Source organism: Berghia stephanieae, chromosome 2, assembly GCF_034508935.2.
Source record: "Berghia stephanieae isolate SIO BIC M18660-M18661 chromosome 2, UCSD_Bste_1.3, whole genome shotgun sequence".
Taxonomy (NCBI): domain Eukaryota; kingdom Metazoa; phylum Mollusca; class Gastropoda; order Nudibranchia; family Aeolidiidae; genus Berghia; species Berghia stephanieae.
Genome location: NC_088361.1, coordinates 28,798,520 through 28,815,925, shown reverse-complemented (window position 1 = coordinate 28,815,925; position 17,406 = coordinate 28,798,520). Strand labels below are relative to the sequence as shown.

Here is a 17,406-nt window from a genome sequence, read left to right as displayed (position 1 = left end):
TAATAATAATAATAATAATAATAATAATAATAATAATAATAATAACTTGTGTCTATATTCCATATTCTAAAGTTCATTCCCCACCACTGTTCACATCCCCAGATTTCCTCCCCTCTAATATTGACATCCAATTATCCTTGGTATATTCTCAACTGGTGTCCATCTTAAATGGTCCCTGGTTCAACCCCCACCGGTGCTCACCAATCAGAGTCCCAGGTTCAATGATGTTATTGTAGTGAGGGCCACGCCTCTTTATCCTCTGATCAGTTAATTAGCAAACTAGTGTAGTACAGCAATTGTAAACAACATGGTGGTTATAGAGCTCTTTTTGAACACGGGGCTATGAGAGGTGAACACCATTGGGGAGTGAACCTAGGACCATGGGAGGTAGACACCAGTGGGGGGTGAACCAGAAACTATAGTAGGTGGGGATTAAACACCGGGATATGAGAGGTGGACACCACTGGGAAGTGAATGCGGAACCACTGGATACAGACCCCACAGTGTGGAGTGAACCAGGAGCTCTAAGAGGTGGACAATTTATGGCAACTTTTGTCATTTTTTGAGGCAACTTTTGGCAACTTTGGGGGGGGGGGGGGGGGGGGGGGGGGGGAATGGCAACAAATACAGATGCTAGTTAAAGTCCCACACAGACATTCTGCCAAGATTGATACTCTCATACTATAGTTACATACAAAACTCATCAATGTTTAAAAGACGTAAACACCCTGAGGAAGTGAAATTATAAGGAAAGTGTTCAAACTGAGAAAAACTGCAATGTAACATTGTGTCTAATTGAACTGAAACTCCTAAACATGAGTGTTTAAAAAAAATGTTTTTGAGGGTTCTACGGCGCTTGCAACACATTTAGGTTATATCAGCGCCAGTAAAAAGGAAGAAAATGGGATAGTAAAAAGTTATAGAAATACAATTGTTTGTTTGTTTTTAAGGGTTTTACGGCGCTTGCATTTAGGTTATATCAGCGCCAGTAAAAAGGATGAAAATTGGATCGTAAAAAGTTATAGAATTACAAGTAAACCACCCAAGAGAAAGTAAGACAAAGGGGAACTGGGAACAAATAGGGATCAGATGTAGATTCCAAGAGCTCACCACCAATGTACTTAGCTTGAGATCACCTATAAGTCTCATCCAGACACAAGCACAAAATCCAACAAAGAGGAATACACTCAGATGCTTACACTATACATTAAAAATAACAAATATAATAATACATAACAGAGAGATGATTTACAAGGAAAAAAAATATCATCTCTCAAAACAATAACTATGCATTTGACTGTTTCCCTCCCAGCCAGGACTCTGGCCAGGGCCAGGACAAAACCAAGTAATCTCATTCCAAGACAAAGACAGAAAGCATATTCGAAAACAGACATAGGGGGATAGATGGGAGGTCAGGATCCCAAATAGAATTACAATTAAAGCACCCAAGAGAAAGTAAGACAAAGGGGAACTGGGAACAAATAGGTATCAGATGGAGATTCCAAGAGCATAACACCAATGTACTTAGTCTGAGATCACCTATAAGTCTCATCCGGACACAAGCACAAAATCCAACAATGAGGAATACACTCAAATGCTTACAAAAATAACAATACATAATGGAGAGATGATTTACAAGGAAAAAAATATCATCTCCTAAAACAAAAACTATGCATTTGACTGTTTCCCTCCCAGCCAGGACTCCGGACAGGGCCAGGACGAAACCAAGTATAATCTCATTCCAAGACAAAGACAGAAAGCATGTTGGAAAACAGACATAAGAGAATAGAAGACGCAATATGTACCTCCCTGCCCACTATGAGAGGTCGGGAGCCCCACCCAGGTAAACATGAGTCAATTATCTGGCAAAAAAAAAGGCGCTTAAGTGGGTTTTGCACAAAGAAAAATTATCATTTGAACAATTTAATCGTTATTGACAACTCTTTCATGAAGTCCAACACTCAAACATTGGAGCTTTCAAATACATCAGTACAGTGAGTCCAGATATGATAAACTTACTTCAGATAAAATCTCGCTTAAAATTAAAAATTTTCCAGTCCTTAATCACCTAATCAAAGTCCGATTTATATAAAGACGAATCAATCATGGTCAGTTAAAATAAAGTCTTCTCTGCCATAGTAGCCTTCTATCACCACCGCCACGCCCCTAAGGCCCCCATCCTCCTCCCCTAAAAAAGCAAAACTTGTAAGCTACCAAATGACAAGGCTATGCATGCATTATTCATTGATAAATTGTCACTCACTCCATTTTCACAAACAAGGGAAGCTACTGGGCATCACTCAATTTGAATTTAGGAGTTGTTTCCCTTGAAAATGAAAAGGGGATAAACCTTGCTATCTGGTCCCATGGAGTTTATCTTAGGCAGAATCCACTGTCTACGACATGAGCCCCACTCATCTCAATCATTTTCATCCAAAATAAGAGTTTAGATGACCACGAAAAGTCTGGTTTAAAAGATTAACACCAAGATGATATAGAAATGAGTGGTTATTTATACAACATGTTTCAAAGTGTGTCATCATCACACTGAAATACCTCAAGTTAAACATAAGCGGAATAGCAGTGGATTTATTTCAAAATCCAATTGCTTGTCACACGGAAGCATCCTGTCCAACTTGTACTTAAATCTAAATCTTGCCACATCTAAATATTGTCCTTAGATTAAATCTAAGTATATCTCACACACAAGTTTGCAAGTTGGATACTATTATTGCTATGTTAAACACAGAACAGCACAGGAATCATATTTCAAAATATTATTTATTCATGAAACTTTATTCTTAACATTGTAAGAGTAATATCAATCCATACATTTTTAATGCAGCATTAAATATAGGTGATTAAAATTTAAAAATTAGACACAGCAGTCAGAACATGACTAAAATGCTAGAATGTAAAGATGACAGGTTCCTTCCCCTTCACCCCCCCCCCCCCCCCCCCCCGCCCTCTTCACTCCTTCCTGCTCATATATAAACACCAACCCTGTCCACAATTTGATAAGCTCTCTTGATTTCCATTATATCCCAGCTCTTTTGTCTGGTTAATTTTACAACATTCAAATAAGGAAAACTAATCCATCTAAAGTGTCCATTGCGAACTGTAAGCAATCAACCTTCTGGTTTATTCCTCATCATAACAAAGAAAATGAAACAAAAGTTTCATGCCGAAGGTAAAATATTAAGCCATGTCTCAGTTTTTATTTTCTGTAAAGAGGAAATTATTATTCGATCACTTGCCCCTTTGTATCTTACAGAACAAGCAAGTTATGACTCTATCACCTTAAAATTGAGAAACAAAGAACACAGTAATCTGTGATATAACCTAAATAACATTCATTCATTCCACACCCATATTATCCACAGCACTAACTTTCTGGGATGATATTGAAGTGGTACTTGATGACATCAGGATGATTGTCAAGCTTATCCTTCAAAACATCCAAACTCTGTAAATATTCCTTGGACGCTGGGACCAACGTAGTAGGGATGTAACTTCTTTCGCTGGAGGTCACCACAAGGCCTGCATTCTCAACATTTGTCTGAACTTTTTGTAGGTCTCTAGGTTCACATGCAAACTGAAAAAGACAAACATCAAACTATTGCTGGAGGTTTTTCTTCTTCCATATTTCAAGAAAGAAAAAAAAAGACTGTACAAAAAATAATTGAAGATTACTGATTGAAACTAATAAACAAAAAGAATAAGTAAATTTGTAAAATAAAACACGACAAATATAGTTGAGAAAAAAGAAAGAAATTTCCTTAAAAACCAACCCTTGTGTTGATAAAAAATCCAATTATCACTAGTTATCATTTGTGGACAGATTAACCTTTACCAGATTTCTTTGTGTTTATCAATCACTTTAAAAATATAATTATGCTCATTTATGAAATGCATTTTTGAGGTTTCAGTATGCTCTTCCTTCTCCCTGAAGCCCGTATTTCTAATTCATTAAATGTAACTCACATGTTAGACACCTTTTTGCACTGCCACTGGAACAATATCAATCACTCCCATTAATGTGGTACTCATTAACTTCTGAGTTGAGGGGAGAAATAGAAAAGTACCATAACAAGAACACTAACCCAACAATTGTGATCACTGTGACTGATTCGATCACTGATCACAATCAACATGGAATCGCTCTGCAATCGATGCAAAGAGAGGATAGGATAAGGAGAATGTGTTTGTCTTTGATTCAGTCCAACACAGTGAAAACTACCTTAATGACAGACACAAATAGTATTTCTCATAGCCTGGTGGCTTCTATGAGTGAAAGAAAGTCAGAAATTATAAAATGCATAAGAACAACAAGCCACAATGCTTAGATGACAGACCCGTGTGTTTGCGTTTGAGCTTGAGCTTTTATGTAGCCCAATATCAACTAAACATGCTCAAAGCTTTTTACAAAGGGTCCCTGACCAACAGCAACATGTAACATGTAGAATGAGACATGATGCCTGTTAGGCAATATTACAATTTTTTTCCAACACAGACAATGCGATTAACGGCCGGTTACTTATTTTACACCTGAGTATGGTGAGAGAATATGTGTAAAGAGCCTTTTCCAAGGACACCAGCTAAGCGCCGAGCGAGGCTCGAACCCAGAACCTTCCCATCTGAAAGGGAGTGTCATACCACAAGACCATATAGCTGCATAGTCTTTATAGTTATTATTTTGCCACCAATCAAGGGACTGAATTTTGTAGCAAATACATCCACTCAACATGCTCACTTCTAAATAAGGTTTCTCTGAATCAGCCTGAAGCGTGACATCCTCTGCCCCAGCCTCTATAGCAATGTCTACGTATTTATCCAAGGGAAAGTTATCGGGATCACTTTGAGCTGCCGTAAGCTCAGGCTCTGGAATTTCTGCCTCGACAACGCCTTTGTGATCAAATAAGTCAGAAGCGGGAGAGTTTAGATTGAACCTGTAATGATAAAAAAAAAATAATTAGATATATAAATGATGGATTGATTAATTAATTAAAATTATACTATTTATTAAAAAAACAACAATAACAATAAACAACAACAACAACAACAATAATAATAATAATTAGGTCTCAGAAATTGGAATCCGTCCTGGTCTTAGTGCAATAAAAATACGCGGACGTTTCCTTGCAAACCTCTAATTGAATACTAGCCTTACCATTTCGTCAAATCTAATTACGACACACGCTACTCCATGAATCCTTTCCCACTGTAATTAAATCTTGTTTTATCATTTAAACCATTTTGGAGAGCATAAAAATCAGGAGATTGATAGTAATATGATCACTATGATACCATTTTCTGGGAAAATAAAACTGGAAATAGTTCATGATACCATAAAGATATTTTTCCTTGGATATGAAACATTATTTCAAAATTACTTCACAAGCTCAATAAAAATTCATCAACAACTGTTTTATATCCCTTGAATGGACATCGTTGGGGTAATGAGCGAGTCACTGCAGGGTGACAGAGAGGACAGGAAATACAGACTGAAGTGACCAATGGACTTAAACTACAAATTGATCATGGAACATTATCATTTTATTGAGATCTACTCTTTGACATATTAACACAAGGTGTATATAACAGCACAGCTATTATAAGAACACAACAAAGCAAATAAAATTTATTGCATCATCAGGACCTTTGCATGACAAGTATCGTTACGTAAAGAGGACTTTATCATTTTTAATTGCACACACAAAAAGACGTTTGTTGAGCATAACCTTGTTTAAAAAATCATCAATGTGACCATTCTAAGAATCTGATATCCAGATTTATAGCTGAATGGCACCCCAAATTTGTCTTGTTTCAATTACTTTTTTTTTTTTTAAATAATAATAATACTCTGGTTAAAGAGGAATTAAGCTCAGAGGGAAAATACCTCATTCAAGTTGAAAGAGTTCTAAAATGCTCATTTCAAATGAATAATAGAAATCAGCTAAATGGGTAAAATATATGTACATGTACAGACCAAAGCATCCTATATTTTAAAATCATTATATATCATAATTAAAAATACAGTCCACTCCGGATAATCGCAACTTTCAGTTAATTGCAACATTTCCCAAGAAACTGAATTAATTCTATATAAAAGTGACCAGTTAACTGCAACAAATTTTGGTTAATCGCAACAAATTTTCGACCTCAAAAAGTGGCAAATTCAAGAAATCAATCAAACAAAATCCCATAATTATATTTCATCATGGGTGAAATCATGACAGGTTGAAGAGTCGAGATTGGGCAGGGTTGGATGCTACAGTAGTGTGTCACCACGCTATTCAAAACAAAGGAGGGCAGGGCTTTTCAGTATGGTTTGTGCTGTCATTGTGACCATTAGATAGTAGGCGAGGGAAGAAGGCATAGTCTAGACAATAGGTAGACAATGACAATGACAATGCTATGCATTTTGACCCAATGGGTTTGTGATTGTACCTCATCACTGCTAATCTCTTTGACTACTTACAAATGCTAAGATTGAAACAGTGAAACTTAATCCTATCTGAATAAGATGTTGGCTTGCATCAAAGCTGATTTTGCTTGTCAAAATCTAAACAGAGCCGCCAAATGGTTTTTGTTTCAACCAAATTGCTCAGTCTGTGGAGCAATGTTTACAACAACTGGTTTGAGTTTACCATTTATGGTATGAAACTGATCAGTGGTCAGCCGGCAAAACGTCAGTGGATTGTAGAGGATGCCGATGACATTGAACTTTTGTCGAATAAAGAAAAGCTAGACCTCGAGAAAAATCTCCATCCCATCATTCAAGAAGACTCTTTAACAGATTTGCTTTCACCATTAGAAACTATTGAGCAACACATTTATAAACATCTGGTCTCAGCAAGAAAACAGACCACCTTTGATGCCCTCTTAGGGAAATGAGTGATGTCAAATGCAAAGGAAAATGATAGAATTTACAATCAAAAAAAAAAGTAAAAAAAGAAAGAGAAAAAAACAGGATAAAAAAATTAAAAAGATTTAATGAAGCCATAGACGGTCCCAAGCCTATGTAAACTCCGAGGAAAAATGTTGAAATAGTGGACAGGAAACTAATCTTCAGTTAATCGCAACATTTTCACTGATCCCAAGGTGTTGCAATTATCCGGATTGTACTTCTATTGAAAAATGAAAAAGAAAATTCATAAAGGTAAAAAATTAAATATGTACCCATATTTTCTTATTACACCCTGAAGAACTCCTTTGGTGTGTATAGGTTTTAAAGCCATGCACTCTAGGACGATGGCAATGTTTGATGGGCCTCTTCCATCAAACACTGTTAAGTTGGCTGGATCTCGCAGTTTTACCTGGTTGCAGAAGAGAGAAAATAAGTTTGAGGAAATTTAATCCAATAAATGATTTCATGAGAAGTTAAAGGCAATAAACTCAAGATGAAAGGATACGCATACATGTGCATGATATATTCAAAAAGGTAAGAACTGTGAATTGCAAAGAAATATTGAAGTGATATTGAAAATTGTGAAAAACAATAATGGGGAAATCTGAAAAATATACTTATTATTTATTGTATTAACCCTTTAAAGGCAAGTTTGGATTTTCTCAAACAATAATTTGAACCATATTTTATGAGTCTGTTAGATCGGGAAGAAAGTACTTTGCAATGGACTAGCACCCTACACAAAGGTTAGCACGCCATTGCTTTTACAGTCCACTCGGGTTTTGCAACACCTTGGGATCAGCAAAAATGTTGCAATTAACCGAAGTTGCAATAAACCGAAGTTGAGTTTCCTGTCCACTATTGCAACATTTTATACATATATGGTAAAATCAAGCCAGTTGTTGTAAACATTGTTCTTAGTCCACCACAGACTGAGTAAGTTGATTGCAACAAAAACCATATGGCAGCCCTGTAAAGATTTTGGCAAGCAAAATCCATTTTGATGCAAACCGACATCTTATTCAGTTTGGATTAACTTTCACTCTTTTGTTAAGAATCAAACAGATTAACTTAACAATAAGCTCTCACCAAACCCATAGGTCACAATGCACAGTTGTTAATCCCATAACAAAAGAAATCTCTCTTCACAACTGTCATTGTCTATCGGTTGTCAAGACTATGCCCAGGCCCCTCACCTCCTATCTAATGGTCACAGATGACCTCACAAACCCATACTGCAAAGCCCCGCCCTCTTTTATCTCTAACATGTCGGTGACACACTACTGTAGCATTTAATCCCACCCACTCTCTATTCTTTAACTGTCATGATTTTACAGACGATGAAAATTAATCATGAGATTTTGTTTGTCAATTTCTTGAATTTGCCACTTTTTGAAGTCGAAATTTGTCGTGATTAACCGAAGCTTGTTGCAATTAATCAGTGACTTTTATATGAATTAATTCTGTTTCTTGGAAAATGTTGCGATTAACCGAAAGTTGCGATAAACCAAGTATCGATTATCCGAAGTGGACTGTATTCGTTTAATGCTATAGAAACTGGGATAAACTACAGCTCCATGTGCCTTGTGGCTCTGAATGACTATTCTCCTTTTTATTTTTTTTTTTTTTAATAGATTCTTTTGGGGAGAAAAGCTTTTGTTTTGTGGTTATATCCAGATTAGTATATGCTTCGATCAGGTTAGAGTTTTAATTTGGGCCCTGACTGCAAAGTCTTACAGTAATGAAATTGCAACAAAAAACTTGTAAATAATTTTTAAAATAAAATTATAGGTTTTGAACACAAGATATTTTTTACTTTCCTAATACATAAAACCTATTTTAATGCATGACAAAAAAAATAATAATAAGTCATGTGGACAAGATTGTTCAGGATTTCTTGGAAAATTATCCTTAACAAACTGTAATGCTTTGTCCATAGAAAATGTTGAAAGAAGCTTTGTAAGAAAGGCAGAATGAAGATAGATAAAGTTTGTTGGGCATAAGAAAAGAAAAAGTGGTAGCTCTTTACAGCCATAAGACCCATGAGGCTGGATCAAACTTGACGGCACCCCAGATCAAAATGGTTCCTTTGCTTGTGAGGTTGGTGCTCTAAATATTTAGAGATCAGGACCTCTTATTAGGTTCAAAAAGTGTTTCAACAAAAAGGAGATAAATGTATATTAAGGCTTACTGCTCTTTCTAGAGATCTGTCAATGACATCATTTGGAATATTGTTGGACCGTGCCCACTTTATCAAGTTGGCAAGTTCTGTATTCAACTTAGGATTTGTTTCTGGGTGCTTACCTGAAATAAAACAAAAATATTCTTCAGTCAAATGTAATAAATATGAGATTTTAAATAGTACAATATCCATTTAATGTGCCCAAACTGCTATCCAGGGGCATTCGCGTCACAAGCAAAGATACGACAACCCCAGGTTAAGTCGAGATTATTTTTACCTTCTCACTGTCCACCCAGCTTGAGTAGCTGGATCTGTTTCTGGTGGAAAGTACTTGGCGATAGATTAGAATCCTATTTAAAGGGTAGCAAACAATTAGTATTGCATGATTAACTCCGGTCCGGCTCCATGCGCCGTACGGCTATGAAGATGGTGAAAGATGGTGACATGGTGAAAGAACATGAGTAAAGGATTTCATTTTATGCCATACACAGCAGGACTCAAGCCAGAGACCTACAATTCAGAAGACGAGTGTCATACAACAAGACAACAAATCTGCAATGAATTAAAATTCCACTTACATGCGAAAAAAAAAAAAAAAAAAAAAAATTGTACTCTTAAGAATTCAGCAGCTGATGGCAATGGATACCACAGGCATAATTTACAGCAAGTGTTGTCAAACATCAAACTGTATGGGTATTGAATTTTGCTAGGAGGTCACACGATTGAGCACAATGTGTTCTCAGTCAAAATTTCCAGGCCTGCATATCACTTGATAGAATTATGTTCCTCATCCTTTAATTATTAATAAAGTGATGAGATCAAGCAAATGAAAGAAATGCTATCGACACTCTTAAAAGGGACAATACAATACATAATGTATTTTAAACTTACTTAAAACAAACTGAAGTTTTCGAGATAAGGCATGAGATTTCTCTCCTCTTGCTTTGTCCTGTGCTCCTTTGACATGCTTGATGTTGGACCACTTGCTGTGGCCCGCATCACGAGGTATAGACGTACGGAAATGCCGTAAATGACTCTTAAGGTCACTAAAGTTGCTCTGTTTCAGCAAACTGATCGAATGAAAAGAACACGGAGCAATAGGTGATAAAGGTAGTTTAGTTGATGCTCCACATGCTGAAGTGATATTGAAAGGCATATGATGGAAGTCCTGAATATGTTTGATACATCTGGCCTGATGACTCAGACTTCGCAAAGCCATGACCAACAGCAATGTAATTAAATAGAGACCAAAAATGCTCAAAATGTTTCCTCTGATCTGTTGTGTATTGCAGTTTTCAGTTTCACAATCATCTGATCTGAAAATGAACAAACAAACAAAAAGAAACATTTCTTTAAATGCTATAGGTTTGGATAAACTTGCTTTGAAAAAAAAAATGAGTCCACATATTCAGAGGGGAAAAATCTAAATCAGTGTTTGTCATTAATGATTTGGAGCTATGTCGTCTTTTTACAAATTCCACAAACATTATAAAGGGATCATTAAGCCTTTAATTTTTAGGACCATTCCATACATTAGACTTTAAAATATTTGAAAATGAAGTAATAAATAAAAATGATTTCTAAAACCTATTTCTCCTCTATCATTTATTCTAAGCATCAAGATAAGCCTAGCTAATAGCAATCTTAAACAAAAGTTTTCCTCAAGTCACGGGTGCATATATCTTAGAATTACATCTCTTTTAGGGAAATCAGCAAAATCATTACTATTTGAAATTTTTAACAGTATGTATGTTTATATTGACCACAAATAAATTATAAGAAACCCAGGGGGATTTCAAACTCCAGTTTTTCTGTTGATGAAAATAAATTCGTCACAAAAGGCTTAATTTTTCTTTGAGTAATATAGGCTGAGTTGTATGAACACCACTGTGAACTGGAAGAAGGCATGGCCACACAACAGAGTGGACGTAACGAAAATCTGCTATCTTCCAGTAACAAGGCAAAGACCTTAATATCTGCGACTACCATTTAACACATATTGGACAGTTTCTTTAAATGACTTTGTGGGATGTTATGCCTTGCCACAAATCAGAGAAATGTTTCCTATATTTTATCTTAAAAACTACATATCATTTAAAGAAGCAATGGAATAGGCTAGCAAATGGCAAGAGGATCAGAATATCCTTCAAAAGAACAGGAATTGCCCTAAAAACAAAAAATGCATCATTCCTCAACTCTTTAATAGTCAAAATACATAATAACAAACACAATACCACTAGCTAATATTACTCTTACATATTATGTGTGTATATTGTCTAAAAATTGCGCGTTTAATTTAATATCCTCTTTTTAAAAACAACTAACAAAACATTCCAAATAATCCATCTCAAATCTTGCCTATTCTTTGGTCTACTCCACTTCTCAAACCATGTGTTTATATACTGTATTATTGAAAGTCAAAGATGAGAAAGATAATTAATTGCAGCATGCATTTTTTAAACTATTAAAAGACCCGGACAGCCTCAACAAGGCCAATCACAGGTCAACATTGAATATTCAATGAAACATTTATGTTAAATGATTTTTTTTCTAATAACTAAAACACATCAATACCGTAAAAGAACATTAAAAATAATAGTTAAAAATAAATTAATTGGGCTTTTGACACCACAATAAACCATACATTTCCTTCACATATCTCAATAGTTAACTTTATTAGTAAGCAGAAATTATATTTATATTTTTAATTATCTGTGAGCAGACAAGAAGCATATGCACTAATTGAGTTCCATTCCCTAATAACATTATTTCTGAACTGACTACAAATCATAATTATAAATAAAACTACTTACATGACTGATTTATTTCTTTGTTACTGTACTGTGCCTTTTATCAGATTCTTAAGGTCAATAATAGAAACAAAAAGCTGTGCCGCAGTGCTATTAAAAAATAAGGCTCGTGTTGCAACGCCTGGCATTAAAAGCAAGCAAGGAAGCAATCAAATATGTACAGCCATTCAAAAGGTGGAAGATTAAAAATTAAAATATCACAATGTATTATTTAAATATTATTATATATCTCTCCTTTAAACTCCTTAAGTTTAATTTAATTAGTTCGTATTTTTTTTCTTCATATAAATATAAATGAAGATATCAAACCTTCAATAAGATGTAATTATGCCTATGTACACAAACAAAATGAAAATGACAGGCCTCACCAGGTAGGCTACCAAGAGGATGGCCAAGAAGAGCAGAAGTAGATGGTGGATTCTAGTAGAGGCCCTATGTTCCACAAGGAGCTAAGCGGATTATAGCTAATATTCACTATTTTACCAAGCCAAATGTTCTCCTCAAGCTAAATTTTATACCTCAAGAATGAATCCAATAGTTTTCATATGAATTAGTTATGACATCTGTCTTTGAATGAAAGCTGAAAAAAACTATGAAAATTTCATTTTTCTTCTGTATCTTCTTTGAAGCAAACAAATAAAATCAATCAGAGTATTATTGTTGATGATATATTTTACTTACGCTACTTTACAGACAAAGATGTATTGGTGTGGTCATATGCGAGCAAGAGGCATCAGACAAGACATTTAGGTGTTCAGAAAAATATAAAAATAAAGTAAAGTCTGAGAGAAAAAGAGCATTAAAAAATCGTATACTCCTTGGATTTGGTTGAATTTCATATTAAGCAGTTTAGCAGGTTAACACAATCTAGCAGAATTCACCTCAAGCATCAAGTTCACACCAAGCATCACGTTTATCCCAATCATCAGGTTCACCACAAACACCAGGTTCACCCTAAGTTTTAGAATGTCCCCAAGCATCAGATTCATAAAGTGTTAGGTTCACCCCATGCATCAGAATCACCCCCCCCCCCCCCCCCCCCCCCCCAAAAGCATAATTTAGAGATCATTAGTCACAATTGTAATAAATTGTGTGGCAATGCCCTGTGTCCATCGCACTTGAAACCATCCCACAAAAAGACATCAGTCTTTCCAAAAAAAAAGTAGGATACCATCATTTTCCTATTCCTGACTACTTAACGCAAAACAGCTAATGTCCACTGGCGCCGACTATAAACAATAGATCTATAGACGATTACTGTTTTATTGACTGATTATGGATCATCTATTAATTCATCATTCATTTCCTTTGTGTGCGATTTTTTAAAAACATATCAGAATAGCACTTAGCATCTAAATAATAGTCAAACCCTGCTTAAGCTTGTACCGTTTTAATATGTTTCACCATATTTTAATTTTATTTAGTTTGGGTTTTTTTTCTTATTCATTCAAGAACAATACAATGTGAATATTTTCTTATATTATCTTGCAATTTCCCATCAATCCCTTTTGTCCTGTACTTTCACACAGATTCATTAATTTTGTTTCCTTTGGGACTGACTGTCATTCTCATAATTAAAAAAGGAAAAAAAATTATTGATGAAGGGTTTCGATAATAGATCCTATGATAAAAGCAACCAAAAAATAGCAACAGAGAAAATCTAGAGAAAAGCAAGGAATGACATAAAGTATTAGACTCGAGCATGAGAGCAACAGCAAAATATTTTGCCTATTTTTTTACTTTCACTATAATCTCTTCCTTCTTATCCCACTTCTCCTCATACTACTTCCATGCAAGTCACATAATTGGAACAGCACTTTTATGTAGAAATTGTTCCAATTACGTGGCATTCCTATAAACCGATTCCTCATGTGGGCCCTTTAACTAGATCAACGTATCAAGACTACAGTAAATATCTATTGCAGTGGCAATAATATATGGCAATAAAGAGCATCCTTTCATATTTGTCTAAAATAGTCAGTATTTTATGAGGTAATTATTTTCATGACAATGAACATTTCAAAAATTTATGAAAGAAGTTTTATGAGAGGCCAACTGAACCACAAGGTCAAACCCTTAAGTCCATTTCAAATTTCAATTAACAAAGATATCTCCTCCATTTTTAATGCACGTAGATAAAACATAATGTTTCCAAAAATTAAAATCAAAACAATCTGGCACACAAAATTATTACTCTACTTCTACTTTATTTTTTCCAAGAGAGAAATGGATATGCTGGAAACTCCCTAGTACTCTCTCGTCTTTTACTACATATATCAAATTTAAATGACCCAAGCTGAAAATTCTTTTCATTAATCATTAATACCGTAAATACTGAGTAGGATGTTAAATCAGACCCTTTGCCATATGCTTCATGACTTCTTTATCTGGTAGCACCAAGACTATGGTAGAATGGCCCCCCCCCCCCCCCCCCTTTCCTGCATTCATCAAGTTATGGAATAAAGGGTATATTTTTACTATCACACACAACTCACACAAACCCTTTACAAAACCACTTATTTCCATGCTTTAGACAAATATGACCATGAAATCTGTCACAAATCAAGAGATTTTAAGTAAAATATTATAATTGTCTGGACTCTTTTGTTATTTTTGACAGAGGAATTTCTATTGGTCACACTTTGTATTGTAATTTTTTATCGTTAAAACATTTAAAAGGTTGAAGGGAGAAAATAATTAAAAAGGACAAAAATTGTAAGGGAGGGTCAAGGGAATCTTTCCCCGAAAGTTAGTGAATTGAAGTACCATTATATTCACTAAAATATCTTTTTAAAATGGCTTTAAAAGCAAGGAGGGAAGGTGGGGTTTAGGGTAAAAAGTAAAATAGTAAAAATCGGATATGAGTAGCATATCAATGAATAGTATGTATGAACATGCAAAATGAAAGTACAGTCAGATCTCAATAGTCCAAACAGCTTCATTTCAAACATTTTGTGCAGATTACAGAGACATCTGGATAATGGAATAGTACCTAAAGTAGCATAATATGTAGTTTTGACCTCAGACCTTGAGTAATCTAAGCCAATCATGGTAGCAAACAACAATAGGATTATAATGCTTTCATCATTTGCCACATTGGCCAGTGATGAAAACAATATATTATTTGAATTGTTTTGACATATATTTTCTTCAAAACATTTCTCTTTCACAAACTCTTAAAAATTTTGGATTGCCTATTAGGAAGATTATTTTTTAAAATTACAATTTCTCTTTCTACTTGTGGTGGTATCTATACTTTTCTGAAGATGTTGACATGTTGAAGCTATTGAGAAATTATATTATGTACCTTGAGTAGGGTAGTGCTCATTCTTGTTGAGCAACTGAGGCAAGCAAAAAGGTGAGAACAGATTAATATTAATCTATAACGACAATTAAAAGTTTGGAGTGTCAAAAGTCGGCGAGATCAAATACTCATCAAAGAATTAACTTTACCTCAATTGAAAACAATAGCCTTTCTATGCCCAAATGACATTAATATCAAGCAACAGGAGATGGACTGTAGTCTCTGGAATTGCATAAATTGACCTGTCACAAATGATTGACCTGTGTTGATTATTGCACAAACACACACACACACACACGATTTTCCCTGTACGATGATAACAGGGTGGTAGGATATTTTCAATGTACGTTGATATCTTGGTAGGCCATTTTCACAGTGCGATGATAATATTGTGATAAAGCTATTTTCACCGTACAGTGTTAATATCTTAGTTGGCTCTTTTAACAAGCTATGTTGCAACACTTCATATTAAATATCACCTGATAACTCCGAATCGAAATGTTTCTTTTTTAGAATCTTTGTGCACCTTGGTGGAGTAGCATATAGGTTTCGGACGGGATAAACGTACGGTAGTTGTAGTTATATTTATAAAACAACTGGGTCTGGGTAAGTGTATGATTATGGAGCGGGGACAGGAGTGAATACTGATAATAATGATAAGGGAGTGTCTATGTACACGGTAACCGGGCACCAAGCCTCAGGATCTACGTACATGGTAACGGGCTACAATAAAAAGCAATGGGACCTTGATGGTGTTGTGTATGTGTATTTTTTAAAATCAATCAATATAACTATAACTCATTAAGGCGAGATTCAATCTTACTTTAACTTAACATCAGATGCGATTTTAGAGCTTAATTGAAGCCCAAGTCGAAATATTCTAACTGCTCTCTCGGTGGAAATTATTTATTCTGCATTAACAATAGGGAAATATTATCTGGAGAAAAAAATCAGTGCCACTGTTAAGAGGTTAAAATTGCATGAAACATGCCCTATAAAGCACCTCCGTGAAACTACTTTGATCTATGTCATCAGACAACCCATTGTTTTTTCATCTTCCCACATGCCATCCCCCCCTCTCTCTCTCTCTCTCTCTCTCTCTCTCTCTCTCTCTCTCTCTCTCTCTCTCTCTCTCTCTCTCTCTCTCTCTCTCTCTCCCTCTCTCTCTCTTGTCATTCCTTCCCCTTTCCATCTCATGGTAAGTTGAAAATATTCTGCTCGGCTTGCAAATACGTGTAGGATTTAAATAATCTCTCACTAGGCTAATGGATTAAAAACCAAGACATTGGGTAATAGCAATGGGTGTCTAATAGTCTAATGCCAAACTTGTTCTTGTTTGACCAATTTAGTCAAGCATGTGGCCTTCTGGCAGCCCAGATACTGCTTACATTCTGCTTATAACACACACAAAAAGTGTGTGTGGGGGGGGGGGGGGGGGGATAAAAGAAATCAAGCCAAGGTCATGCACCGAGCTCAATGCCACCTCGCCCCTCCCTAACAAAGCACGATACAAGGTTACCGTGAATGCTACCGTGTACGTAGATCCTGAGGCTACGTACCCGGTTACCGTATACGAAGACACTCCGTAATGATAAGGCTTAACTTTAAGAAGGTCTGTACTGTAACTGTAAAGTTGAAGTGAAGGAAAGGAACGATCCGAGTACAGGAGTCAGGAGGCTTGCTTGACCATTGTAAACGAGCATTTAAGTTTAAGGAGATGTAAGCAATAAGACAAGAATAGAAAATAACGTATCGATAATAGCAAATAATATAATAAAAATGGAAAGACGAAAAATATAAACTTACCAAACAGGTGCCAGTAGTAGTTCAAGTTCAATGTCAAAGCTTTATTCTTGATCTCACACCCCGGTCCGATAATGAGTAATGAATGAATGTGGTGATCTATGATGTGAACTGAAGCATAGTGTTACAGTACCTACAATCAACTTACTCGGATCGATTAACGTTCGTTTTTTTAAATAATAATAATAATAATAATAATAATAATAATAATAATAATAATAATAATAATAATAATAATAATAATAATAATAATAATAATAATAATAATAATAATAATAATAATAATAATAATAATAATGATAATAATAATAATAATGATAATAATGATAATAATAATAATAATAATAATAATAATAATAATAATAATAATAATAATAATAATAATAATAATAATAAT

At 35.0% G+C, this 17,406-nt stretch overlaps 1 protein-coding gene across 2 annotated transcripts; it reads right to left on the bottom strand.

Annotated features, from left to right (window-relative positions):
- Positions 1-2,953: 2,953 nt before the first annotated feature.
- On the bottom strand, positions 2,954-17,125 carry LOC144964654 (putative transcriptional regulatory protein PERMA_0079). Of its 2 annotated transcripts, XM_078899149.1 has the most exons (7): positions 17,013-17,091; positions 15,356-15,428; positions 9,984-10,408; positions 9,102-9,214; positions 7,183-7,319; positions 4,754-4,949; positions 2,954-3,595 (listed from the first exon to the last, which is right to left on the bottom strand). In XM_078899149.1, exons 3-7 carry the CDS (start codon positions 10,309-10,311, stop codon positions 3,386-3,388), a joined length of 984 nt encoding a protein of 327 aa, XP_078755275.1. In that variant the 5' UTR covers positions 10,312-10,408; positions 15,356-15,428; positions 17,013-17,091; the 3' UTR covers positions 2,954-3,385. The 2 variants fall into 2 exon arrangements, with proteins under 2 accessions (XP_078755275.1, XP_078755274.1); XM_078899148.1 differs by lacking the exon at positions 15,356-15,428 and having other exon boundaries at positions 17,013-17,125.
- Positions 17,126-17,406: the final 281 nt, after the last annotated feature.

Excerpts from the sequence above, each read along its gene's own strand:
- LOC144964654 (XM_078899148.1), bottom strand. The coding sequence starts at position 10,311 with ATGGCTTTGCGAAGTCTGAGTCATCAGGCCAGATGTATCAAACATATT. Across the intron at positions 7,320-9,101 it reads ACAGATCTCTAGAAAGAGCA|GTAAAACTGCGAGATCCAGC; the intron begins GTAAGCCTTAAT and ends TTCTGCAACCAG. Across the intron at positions 4,950-7,182 it reads GGTGTAATAAGAAAATATGG|GTTCAATCTAAACTCTCCCG; the intron begins GTACATATTTAA and ends TTATCATTACAG.